Consider the following 13151-nt stretch of genomic DNA (forward strand, 5'->3'; position numbering starts at 1 on the left):
TGAACATTTGAGAAAAGTGTTAGAAGTATTGAGGAAGGAAGAATTGTACGCTAAGTTTTCAAAGTGTGCATTTTGGTTGGAAGAAGTTCAATTCCTCGGTCACATAGTGAACAAAGAAGGTATTAAGGTGGATCCGGCAAAGATAGAAACTGTTGAAAAGTGGGAAACCCCGAAAACTCCGAAACACATACGCCAGTTTTTAGGACTAGCTGGTTACTACAGAAGGTTCATCCAAGACTTTTCCAGAATAGCAAAACCCTTGACTGCATTAACGCATAAAGGGAAGAAATTTGAATGGAATGATGAACAAGAGAAAGCGTTTCAGTTATTGAAGAAAAAGCTAACTACGGCACCTATATTGTCATTGCCTGAAGGGAATGATGATTTTGTGATTTATTGTGACGCATCAAAGCAAGGTCTCGGTTGTGTATTAATGCAACGAACGAAGGTGATTGCTTATGCGTCTAGACAATTGAAGATTCACGAACAAAATTATACGACGCATGATTTGGAATTAGGCGCGGTTGTTTTTGCATTAAAGACTTGGAGGCACTACTTATATGGGGTCAAAAGTATTATATATACCGACCACAAAAGTCTTCAACACATATTTAATCAGAAACAACTGAATATGAGGCAGCGTAGGTGGATTGAATTATTGAATGATTACGATTTTGAGATTCGTTACCACCCGGGGAAGGCAAATGTGGTAGCCGATGCCTTGAGCAGGAAGGATAGAGAACCCATTCGAGTAAAATCTATGAATATAATGATTCATAATAACATTACTACTCAAATAAAGGAGGCGCAACAAGGAGTTTTAAAAGAGGGAAATTTAAAGGATGAAATACCCAAAGGATCGGAGAAACATCTTAATATTCGGGAAGACGGAACCCGGTATAGGGCTGAAAGGATTTGGGTACCAAAATTTGGAGATATGAGAGAAATGGTACTTAGAGAAGCTCATAAAACCAGATACTCAATACATCCTGGAACGGGGAAGATGTACAAGGATCTCAAGAAACATTTTTGGTGGCCGGGTATGAAAGCCGATGTTGCTAAATACGTAGGAGAATGTTTGACGTGTTCTAAGGTCAAAGCTGAGCATCAGAAACCATCAGGTCTACTTCAACAACCCGAAATCCCGGAATGGAAATGGGAAAACATTACCATGGATTTCATCACTAAATTGCCAAGGACTGCAAGTGGTTTTGATACTATTTGGGTAATAGTTGATCGTCTCACCAAATCAGCACACTTCCTACCAATAAGAGAAGATGACAAGATGGAGAAGTTAGCACGACTGTATTTGAAGGAAGTCGTCTCCAGACATGGAATACCAATCTCTATTATCTCTGATAGGGATGGCAGATTTATTTCAAGATTCTGGCAGACATTGCAGCAAGCATTAGGAACTCGTCTAGACATGAGTACTGCCTATCATCCACAAACTGATGGGCAGAGCGAAAGGACGATACAAACGCTTGAAGACATGCTACGAGCATGTGTTATTGATTTCGGAAACAGTTGGGATCGACATCTACCGTTAGCAGAATTTTCCTACAACAACAGCTACCATTCAAGCATTGAGATGGCGCCGTTTGAAGCACTTTATGGTAGAAAGTGCAGGTCTCCGATTTGTTGGAGTGAGGTGGGGGATAGACAGATTACGGGTCCGGAGATTATACAAGAAACTACCGAGAAGATCATCCAAATTCAACAACGGTTGAAAACCGCCCAAAGTCGACAAAAGAGCTACGCTGACATTAAAAGAAAAGATATAGAATTTGAAATTGGAGAGATGGTCATGCTTAAAGTTTCACCTTGGAAAGGCGTTGTTCGATTTGGTAAACGAGGGAAATTAAATCCAAGGTATATTGGACCATTCAAGATTATTGATCGTGTCGGACCAGTAGCTTACCGACTTGAGTTACCTCAACAACTCGCGGCTGTACATAACACTTTCCATGTCTCGAATTTGAAGAAATGTTTTTCTAAAGAAGATCTCACTATTCAGTTAGATGAAATCCAAATCAACGAAAAACTCCAATTCATCGAAGAACCCGTCGAAATAATGGATCGTGAGGTTAAAAGACTTAAGCAAAACAAGATACCAATTGTTAAGGTTCGATGGAATGCTCGTAGAGGACCCGAGTTCACCTGGGAGCGTGAAGATCAGATGAAGAAGAAATACCCGCATCTATTTCCAGAAGATTCGTCAACACCTTCAACAGCTTAAAATTTCGGGACGAAATTTATTTAACGGGTAGGTACTGTAGTGACCCGAACTTTTCCATGTTTATATATATTAATTGAGATTGATGTTTACATGATTAAATGTTTCCAACATGTTAAGCAATCAAACTTGTTAAGACTTGATTAATTGAAATAGGTTTCATATAGACAATTGACCACCCAAGTTGACCGGTGATTCACGAACGTTAAAACTTGTAAAAAAACTATATGATGACATATATATGGTTATATATATAGTTAACATGATATTATGATAAGTAAACATATCATTAATTATATTAACAATGAACTACATATGTAAAAACAAGACTACTAACTTAATGATTTTGAAACGAGACATATATGTAACGTTTATCGTTGTAACGACATTTAATGTATATATATCATATTAAGAGATATTCGTACATCATAATATCATGATAATATAATAATTTAAAATCTCTTTTGTTATTATAAACATTGGGTTAACAACATTTAACAAGATCGTTAACCTAAAGGTTTCAAAACAACACTTACATGTAACGACTAACGATGACTTAACGACTCAGTTAAAATGTATATACATGTAGTGTTTTAATATGTATTTATACACTTTTGAAAGACTTCAATACACTTATCAAAATACTTCTACTTAACAAAAATGCTTACAATTACATTCTCGTTCAGTTTCATCAACAATTCTACTCGTATGCACCCGTATTCGTACTCGTACAATACACAGCTTTTAGATGTATGTACTATTGGTATATACACTCCAATGATCAGCTCTTAGCAGCCCATGTGAGTCACCTAACACATGTGGGAACCATCATTTGGCAACTAGCATGAAATATCTCATAAGATTACAAAAATATGAGTAATCATTCATGACTTATTTACATGAAAACAAAATTACATATCCTTTATATCTAATCCATACACCAACGACCAAAAACACCTACAAACACTTTCATTCTTCAATTTTCTTCATCTAATTGAACTCTCTCAAGTTCTATCTTCAAGTTCTAAGTGTTCTTCATAAATTCCAAAAGTTCTAGTTTCATAAAATCAAGAATACTTTCAAGTTTGCTAGCTCACTTCCAATCTTGTAAGGTGATCATCCAACCTCAAGAAATCTTTGTTTCTTACAGTAGGTTATCATTCTAATACAAGGTAATAATCATATTCAAACTTTGGTTCAATTTCTATAACTATAACAATCTTATTTCAAGTGATGATCTTACTTGAACTTGTTTTCGTGTCATGATTTTGCTTCAAGAACTTTGAGCCATCCAAGGATCCATTGAAGCTAGATCCATTTTTCTCTTTTCCAGTAGGTTCATCCAAGGAACTTAAGGTAGTAATGATGTTCATAACATCATTCGATTCATACATATAAAGCTATCTTATTCGAAGGTTTAAACTTGTAATCACTAGAACATGGTTTAGTTAATTCTAAACTTGTTCGCAAACAAAAGTTAATCCTTCTAACTTGACTTTTAAAATCAACTAAACACATGTTCTATATCTATATGATATGCTAACTTAATGATTTAAAACCTGGAAACACGAAAAACACCGTAAAACCGGATTTACGCCGTCGTAGTAACACCGCGGGCTGTTTTGGGTTAGTTAATTAAAAACTATGATAAACTTTGATTTAAAAGTTGTTATTCTGAGAAAATGATTTTTATTATGAACATGAAACTATATCCAAAAATTATGGTTAAACTCAAAGTGGAAGTATGTTTTCTAAAATGGTCATCTAGACGTCGTTCTTTCGACTGAAATGACTACCTTTACAAAAACGACTTGTAACTTATTTTTCCGACTAGAAACCTATACTTTTTTTGTTTAGATTCATAAAATAGAGTTCAATATGAAACCATAGCAATTTGATTCACTCAAAACGGATTTAAAATGAAGAAGTTATGGGTAAAACAAGATTGGATAATTTTTCTCATTTTAGCTACGTGAAAATTGGTAACAAATCTATTCCAACCATAACTTAATCAACTTGTATTATATATTATGTAATCTTGAGATACCATAGACACGTATACAATGTTTCGACCTATCATGTCGACACATCTATATATATTTCGGAACAACCATAGACACTCTATATGTGAATGTTGGAGTTAGCTATACAGGGTTGAGGTTGATTCCAAAATATATATAGTTTGAGTTGTGATCAATACTGAGATACGTATACACTGGGTCGTGGATTGATTCAAGATAATATTTATCGATTTATTTCTGTACATCTAACTGTGGACAACTAGTTGTAGGTTACTAACGAGGACAGCTGACTTAATAAACTTAAAACATCAAAATATATTAAAAGTGTTGTAAATATATTTTGAACATACTTTGATATATATGTATATATTGTTATAGGTTCGTGAATCAACCAGTGGCCAAGTCTTACTTCCCGACGAAGTAAAAATCTGTGAAAGTGAGTTATAGTCCCACTTTTAAAATCTAATATTTTTTGGATGAGAATACATGCAGGTTTTATAAATGATTTACAAAATAGACACAAGTACGTGAAACTACATTCTATGGTTGAATTATCGAAATCGAATATGCCCCTTTTTATTAAGTCTGGTAATCTAAGAATTAGGGAACAGACACCCTAATTGACGCGAATCCTAAAGATAGATCTATTGGGCCTAACAAACCCCATCCAAAGTACCGGATGCTTTAGTACTTCGAAATTTATATCATATCCGAAGGGTGTCCCGGAATGATGGGGATATTCTTATATATGCATCTTGTTATTGTCGGTTACCAGGTGTTCACCATATGAATGATTTTTATCTCTATGTATGGGATGTGTATTGAAATATGAAATCTTGTGGTCTATTGTTACGATTTGATATATATAGGTTAAACCTATAACTCACCAACATTTTTGTTGACGTTTTAAGCATGTTTATTCTCAGGTGATTATTAAGAGCTTCCGCTGTCGCATACTTAAATAAGGACAAGATTTGGAGTCCATGCTTGTATGATATTGTGTAAAAACTGCATTCAAGAAACTTATTTTGTTGTAACATATTTGTATTGTAAACCATTATGTAATGGTCGTGTGTAAACAGGATATATTAGATTATCATTATTTGATAATCTACGTAAAGCTTTTTAAACCTTTATTGATGAAATAAAGGTTATGGTTTGTTTAAAAATGAATGCAGTCTTTGAAAAACGTCTCATATAGAGGTCAAAACCTCGCAACGAAATCAATTAATATGGAACGTTTTTAATCAATAAGAACGGGACATTTCAACTGGCCCCTCATATTCAGACCCAACAGAATATCGAAGTCTTGCGGGTGCTTTACAATACCTCACCTTTACTCGACCCGATATATCATTTGCCGTACAGCAAGTGTGTTTACACATGCACGATCCAAAAGAGTGCCACATGGAAGCTCTTAGACGTATACTCCGTTACATACGCGGTACCATCAGTCATGGTTTACAGCTCACCAAAAGCTCACTGTCCTCGCTCGTTTCTTACACTGATGCAGATTGGGGCGGATGCCCAGATACACGACGTTCCACTTCGGGTTATGGTGTATTTTTAGGTCACACTCTCGTTTCATGGTCCGCTAAACGTCAACCAACAGTGTCACGATCAAGTGCCGAAGCAGAATATCGAGGTGTGGCAAATGTCGTGTCAGAATCATGCTGGATACGCAACTTGCTTCTTGAACTTCGATGTCCCCTGACTAAAGCCACAATTGTTTTTTGTGATAATGTAAGTGCCATTTTCCTGTCGGGTAATCCAGTCCAACATCAACGCACTAAACATATTGAAATGGATATTCATTTCGTTCGAGAAAAAGTGGCTCGCGGACACGTTCGGGTACTCCACATTCCTACTCGGTTTCAAATTGCCGACATATTTACGAAAGGTTTACCTAGAGTTTTGTTTGAAGATTTTCGGGACAGTTTGAACGTACGTCCACCCTCCCGCTCAAACTGAGGCGCTATATTAGACAATAAGTATTGTGTATATCATTAACAGATCTGTGTATATCATGAGATGTACCATAGTCATCATATATTATATTTATAGCATGTGTATATTTGTCAAACCATGTGATAGGAAGATCATATCTTTTCCATATAGACAGAATAGTTTGTTACGATCAGACAGCATTGTATTAGTATATATACGGCTGATGTATTTGACAGAAATCATTCATTCAATAAAACTTACACTAATGCTGTTGAACTTTTTAGGAAAATATTGGATACTCAAGCCATGGAAGAATATAAGTTTCCTGACTTGGTTAATGGAAACTATTTTGAATTCATCGGGTCATCATTACTAGATGATCAATCCGTAGAATTTGTAGAGACTTTTTGTCGCGAGACATTGTCAACTTTATGGCATATTCGTGGTGGTTGTTTGGTGAATAAGGTGGTTGATAGCCATTTGAAAGTTGTCGGAGTTGATTCTTTACGAGTTGTTGATGCTTTAACAATTTCGGTACCACCTGGAGTATATCTCCACAGGCAACTATTCTCATGTTAGGCCGGTATTTTGGGATGAAAATACATAAAGATAGAGAAAGAAAATAAAAAATAAACGAAATAAATTAATTCTAAGATAATTCTAAAATAAACGAGTATCATGTCATATTAATATTAGATATAATTAGATGAACCTAAAGTAGTTTTTTGACGTGGGTGCCTTTAATGTTTAAAAAACTTGCATATAGTTGATCCCTTAAGGTAACAGTCTAGTTCTCAACGTAAGATGCACACCAGAGCTATTTTGTCATTTACATATTGGAGTCTATAGTGCTTGCTTTCTCAAACATCATGAACCCTTGTGTGCACCTCACGCGCTTGATGCAGACTAACGTTGGGGAACTAACATCTTTACCTTTAGGGACCAACGACACAACTTTTTCAAACATTAAGGTGATTCACATAATCACATAAAAAGATATTTTAGGTTCATCCATACACAATTGAACAAATTTTGAAAAAACATCAAGGATGTAATTTTGTCTTAATATTATCATGTTCTAAGAACATGTATGCATTACTGCCCATTGTTTACGTTATGTTCAGCTTCAATTCCATATATGCACTTGGTTTTATGATTTTTATGTTTATTTATTCAAAGCAAATCATGGATCATATACTCGTATCCTATATTAGTATAATATTGTGTCATCTAACTTGAATAAACAAAGATGAATCCACCCTGTGGGATTAAATATGACCAGATCAGAAGGATTCAAATTAAATAGGTTCAAACAGTCTACCCATATTATTGTTTCTTTGACCGCCCGTAATGCCAATAATTTTGACAATAGATCAGCATCTAGATACAAGTGGGATTAATATATAGAGACGTTGATAAATCTATAGACACGTTGATATATCGAGATATCTTCCTAACCATGAGTTTATAGATTGAAGTCCGTGACACATAATATGTATAGATTCGTGAAAAATTCATATTGAGAGTGTGAGTTGGCTAAAATTGATTGTGGTTTTGACCGAATGAGCAGTAAGGTATCCAATTCCATATATGCCTTTTGATACTTAAATTTAGAACTTTTATAATGACGACATCTAGAGCTGTCAATAAAATTATTGTTCAGACATGCATGTTTTATTTGTACATTAAAAATAAACACCCACTTGTTGTAAGGGTGCAAACCAAAGTCCCACATCGGTCATGGGATAAAAACAAATGTATGTATATAAGTCTAAGGGGAAGTCCCTCTATCACCAATTGGTTTTAGAAAAGGATGGACTCTTGGACTTATATTGCAGGACATTGTGTTTGGGCTATGCGATCATTACAAGTGGTATCAGAGCTAGGCTATAGCCCCGATGTGGTGGACGGCGCAGTAGGGCGCACCCCTGAGCGCACGCAGCGACGTGGCGCACCCCTCGGTCTTGAGCAGCGATGAGTGGACCCAGCTCTCGTTCGAGGGGGACCCTGGCACGATGAGTTGATCCTGGAAGCCTTGTATCGAAATCTCCCTGCCCTCCCACCAGGTTGAGAGTTCCGAGTCGGCGGCGGTAAAGGTTGGATCCAGACTATCGTTGGAGGGGAGGCCTAGATGGACTTAGGTTTGAGGGGAGGTTTGTAAGGGTGCAAACCAAAGTCCCACATCGGTCATGGGATAAAAACAAATGTATGTATATAAGTCTAAGGGGAAGTCCCTCTATCACCAATTGGTTTTAGAAAAGGATGGACTCTTGGACTTATATTGCAGGACATTATGTTTGGGCTATGCGATCATTACACTTGTTGTAAAAAATTACTCTCAACTAGCAATCTACACTCATTTTGTACATAACTTAATTCTTATCGACAACCTTACGATTGTCATAACTTGCGGGCATAGTCAAACGGTTCTCCCATGTACTTTGTGTCATGGGATAGGGAGAGGTCATGAGTTCGATTCTTAGGGATGACATGATTTTCTTTAAACCAATTGAACACCAATAATGGTGGTATATATTGACCCTATAGGGAGGTTTTACCGGATTCGTTCACGGACCTCTACCCGGACCACTGCCCGAATGGATGATGTGTTCCCGGGTACTGTCGATCGGGTTCGGGTTTCCGCCCGTACATGTGTGTTACGTGCAAATGATGAGGGTCGTTGAAATAAATGATCTACTGATGCTAAAAAATCGCCGTTAAAAAAAATAGATTAATAAAATAATTTCAAATTCAATTGACCAAATAAAAATAGTGAAACATATTCATTCATATCATATTTGTATCCTAACAACGTTTTGATATGAATGCTCTCTTACTATGTATCTAATACTCCGTATATGCTAAGGCTCAAATCAATTGGACGGCAACAAAATTTAATTTGTTATACGATAAAAAAAATTTGTTCGTATGGCTAATGAAATGTGTTGGGCCATTTTCTATAACCGATTGATTTTTTAGTGAAACTATAAAAACCCGTTGAAGTTAAACAGATCCTTAACCATAAACCTTTTACTACGAGTACGAATACGAATACAAGTTATATGTGAAGCTTTAAATTGTATACAGCAAGTTTAATTTATTCTTTCTGTTCTTGGCTAAATTGAATCAATTAAGTACGGAGTAACAAATTAGGAAAATTAATAGTATACAAATATACAATATATATGGACCTCCCACACGCTATTTAAACTCTGTGTTTTCAAAAATTAAATGAATGACAGATATGGACGTATACCTGCCCTAACTACAAGTGATTAATAGTGCATTTATTTATAATACAAAATCAACTTATCAAAGTCCAATATACAGCATATATACGTGTATCTATCTATAACTATCTATATCTATATATTCTTTTTAAATCATAAAGGCTTTTATAGCAATATGAAAATGAGGATTACCCTTCAACAGTTTGTACTCATTTTTCTCATATTCTTTGTCAGAAAACAACTGACAGTCTTATGCTTGTTACAACCAAATTCTCTTCCAGGCAGGTTCTTCCTCACTTAATTATCATTAAAACTTTCGTAACATGTTTTAGGCCCTTTTGTTTTTTTCTTAGTTATTAAATACATTATGTAGTAAACCATTCAGGCTTGCCTGAGTGGCCACCGAGTTGCCCAATGAAGCACACCACCCGGGTTCAATTCCTGGCTATGCCAAATTGTTCAAAAAGGAAGTGTGACTAGAGGGTGCGCATAATGCGCAATTCACCCGGTACCAGGTCTCGCACTCGGGAGGCATGATTACCCGAGGTTTTACCTTCTATGGGGGAGCCAATGTGCTCGTTCATAGGAGAGTTTCATCGCTTATCCAAAAATAAATACATTATGTAGTAATAGATATTTCTACCGTCCCAAATTAATACTAATTTTTTTACGTTATTTATTAACATTAACTTTAAATAACTTTTTTTCTGTTATAATAAAAAAAACAACCTAATGGACTTAATATATAATAAACTCATTTTAGAGTTTTATCGTTAAGTCAATCGAACGGGCCCTTATAATGCTAGAACTGAATGATCAAATATATTTTATGTTATGCTATGTTATGTTATGTTATGCTATGCAGATGAAAGTTATCTTTCGTTCACACACGAAGCAACCGATTATACTCCAGAACACGAATACGATTACATAATTGTGGGAGGAGGGACTGCAGGGTGCCCATTAGCTGCTACCTTATCGGAAAAGTATTCAGTACTGGTACTCGAGCGAGGTGGCGTAGCTAATTTGGATCAGAACGTAGCATACGAAAATAAGTCCTTAAATTCCATCCTAACTGCAAATTTTAAAGATTCGCCGGCTCAAAACTTTTTCTCTAAAGATGGTGTGCTTAACACAAGAGGTCGAGTTTTGGGAGGTGGTAGCATGATAAATTTCGGGTTTTATTCGAGAGGCGATGACTACTTTTATGAAAACTCGGGTATTGACTTTGATGATCAGAGCGAGGTTGAAAACGCCTATGAGTGGGTTGAAAATAGTATTGTTACACGTACTGATTATTTACGAAAGTGGCAAAATTCTACGTATAATGCATTTATAGAAGCTGGCATTGGTCCAGAAAATGGGTTCGTCCTGAACCATATTCAAGGCACCAAGATAGGTGGCTCGACGTATGATGATTCAGGGCGACGACATGGGGCCGTAGAGCTTCTTAACAAAGGCAACCCGAAAAACTTGCATGTTGTGGTTCGAGCTATAGTTGATCGGATCATTTTCTCTACCTCTAGTCCTTTAGGTAATTCAGCTCTCTTGATTATTCATATTTTTAGATCGACAACTCATGAGAAACTTCAACACGAACTTTTCATATATAAATATGGGAGGGATCAATGACTAAATACCATTTTGAAGATAAGCGGATAAGCAATTCTGAGCTACACCGTTAACGTGGAGTGGTTGAAATTTTGAATGCTAATATTTTTAGACCGTTAACATGCATCTTTAACATTTATTTTTACACGCTATTGCTTTCTTTTTTAACTGTATTATTCAACCAACCACTGAATGTTAATTGGCTGAAATCAGTGGCTCATACGTGGTTATCCGCTTATCACCAAAAATTGTGCTTAGCGCTACTGTTCACTCTTGTAAATGAACTCATAATCTCATGGTTCGAGAGACACCTTGATACTATCATGTTAATATATAGCTCTTTGGTAAAATACCATGATTCTCTAACAAGTTGTGTCGTTTTATACGTAGCTGCGGTTGGCGTAAAATACCATGATTCTCGAGGTAAGTATCACGAAGTGAACAGAAGAGCTAATGGAGAAGTGATATTAAGTGCGGGAGCAATTGGTAGCCCACAGCTTTTACTATTGAGCGGATTAGGACCAAGTTCGTACCTTTCATCTCTAAATATTCCCGTTGTTCAGGACCATCCGTTTGTTGGGCAATTAATGCGTGATAATCCACGTAACTCAATTAATCTTCTGGTGCCGGTTAGATTAGCCGATGTAGGAGTTCGTGTGGCTGGTATTACAAAAAATGGTGGGCCCTACATGGAGGCTACTGCTGTCCCTCGAATTGCGAGTGTCATACCATTCATACCTTTTTTAGATTATCTTCCAAATGTAGACTTAAGTATTGTAGTCATTGGAGGAAAAGTTACAAGGCCGAAATCAACGGGGTCAATAAGTTTAAAATCATCGACAGATGTAACAATTAGCCCAAGTGTCCGGTTTAATTATTACTCTAACAAAGATGATTTACGCCAATGTGGCGAAATTGTTGAAGAATTAAGAAAGATTTTGAATACTCGAGCTATGGAAGAATATAAGTTTCCTAATATTTTTGGATCGGAGAGATCTTTTAGATATATCGGGCCATCGTTACCTGATAATTCGTCCGATGAGGCGTCTATTGACAAGTTTTGTCGTAAAACGTTGTCTACATTTTGGCATATTCATGGTGGATGCTTGGTGAATAAAGTTGTCGATCGACATTTGAAAGTTATCGGTGTTGATTCGTTACGAGTTGTTGATGCTTCGACGTTTTTTAATTCGCCGGGAACAAATCCTCAGGCAACGATCATGATGTTAGGACGGTATATTGGTACCAAAATACTTAACGAGCGATCTGCAAATTAATGGAGTCAATGAATATTTGTAGGCATGTAGCTCAAATTCTGTTTTTTGTAATTTTCATATATATACATGTCTTAATAATTTGTTTTGATTTTTTACCCAAACAAAATAAACATGATTTGTCGTTTTTATATGATTGGTCAATAAAGAGTATTGAGATTTTTTATAAACGGTTTCACGAGGTTCATGCAAAATCAACGTGTGAGTTGTGACTGAAAATATTGAAAACTAACATTAAGTATATGGAGAGCCCTGCAACTTAAGTAGCGCATTGAATATGGGCCATATAAGAGGAGGCCAAGTTGTTTGGATGATGTGTAATTGAGACCACTTAGATTCCGGATAACAGAAATTAAATGCAAAAGCTAACTTTAAAGATTATGTTTAAAATTATAATTTTTAAGACCATCTCTAACAAAGCGTTTTAGAACTTTTTTTGGACCAGCACGACGGCCACACGCTGTTAACGCAAAGTGTTGGTCGGTGGTTTGCAGTGATGTGCTGGAGAATGGCACGGAGAAGATAACCGGCATGTTTGGCTTCTTGGCATACGTGGAAAGCAATGAATAATGGGAGTGGCAATGAATGTTTACTAGATTCAAACCAAAAATTTCAAAAAATAGAGAATATAATTTTAATTACATAAAATAAATAAATAAATTTAATTTTCACTTATAGAAATAAACACCACCCAACTCATTTTTACACAATTCATGTATATATTCTCTCAATTTCTCTCAATTTTTTACTTCAACAATGGCAAACCCACACGATTGGTCATTTTACAATAACATTTTAACTGGCGCGGGCGATCCGAGTACACCCGGCTCGT

At 36.0% G+C, this 13151-nt stretch overlaps 1 protein-coding gene and 1 pseudogene across 1 annotated transcript; both read left to right on the top strand.

Moving 5' to 3' along the window:
* Positions 1–6830, top strand: part of LOC139901872 (sinalpyl alcohol oxidase Nec3-like) — a 134895-nt pseudogene extending 128065 nt beyond the window's left edge.
* Positions 6831–10013: 3183 nt separating this feature from the next.
* LOC139898301 (sinalpyl alcohol oxidase Nec3-like) lies at positions 10014–12410 on the top strand. The gene is made up of 2 exons (XM_071881032.1): positions 10014–10968; positions 11436–12410. The coding sequence occupies exons 1-2, from the start codon at positions 10269–10271 to the stop codon at positions 12320–12322; spliced, it is 1587 nt and encodes a 528-aa protein (XP_071737133.1). The 5' UTR covers positions 10014–10268; the 3' UTR covers positions 12323–12410.
* The last annotated feature ends 741 nt before the right edge of the window (positions 12411–13151 follow it).

Source organism: Rutidosis leptorrhynchoides, chromosome 3 (assembly GCF_046630445.1).
Source record: "Rutidosis leptorrhynchoides isolate AG116_Rl617_1_P2 chromosome 3, CSIRO_AGI_Rlap_v1, whole genome shotgun sequence".
Classification (NCBI taxonomy): Eukaryota; Viridiplantae; Streptophyta; class Magnoliopsida; order Asterales; family Asteraceae; genus Rutidosis; species Rutidosis leptorrhynchoides.

Excerpts from the sequence above, each read along its gene's own strand:
- LOC139898301 (XM_071881032.1), top strand. The coding sequence starts at position 10,269 with ATGCTATGTTATGTTATGTTATGCTATGCAGATGAAAGTTATCTTTCG. Across the intron at positions 10,969-11,435 it reads CTCTACCTCTAGTCCTTTAG|CTGCGGTTGGCGTAAAATAC; the intron begins GTAATTCAGCTC and ends TTTTATACGTAG.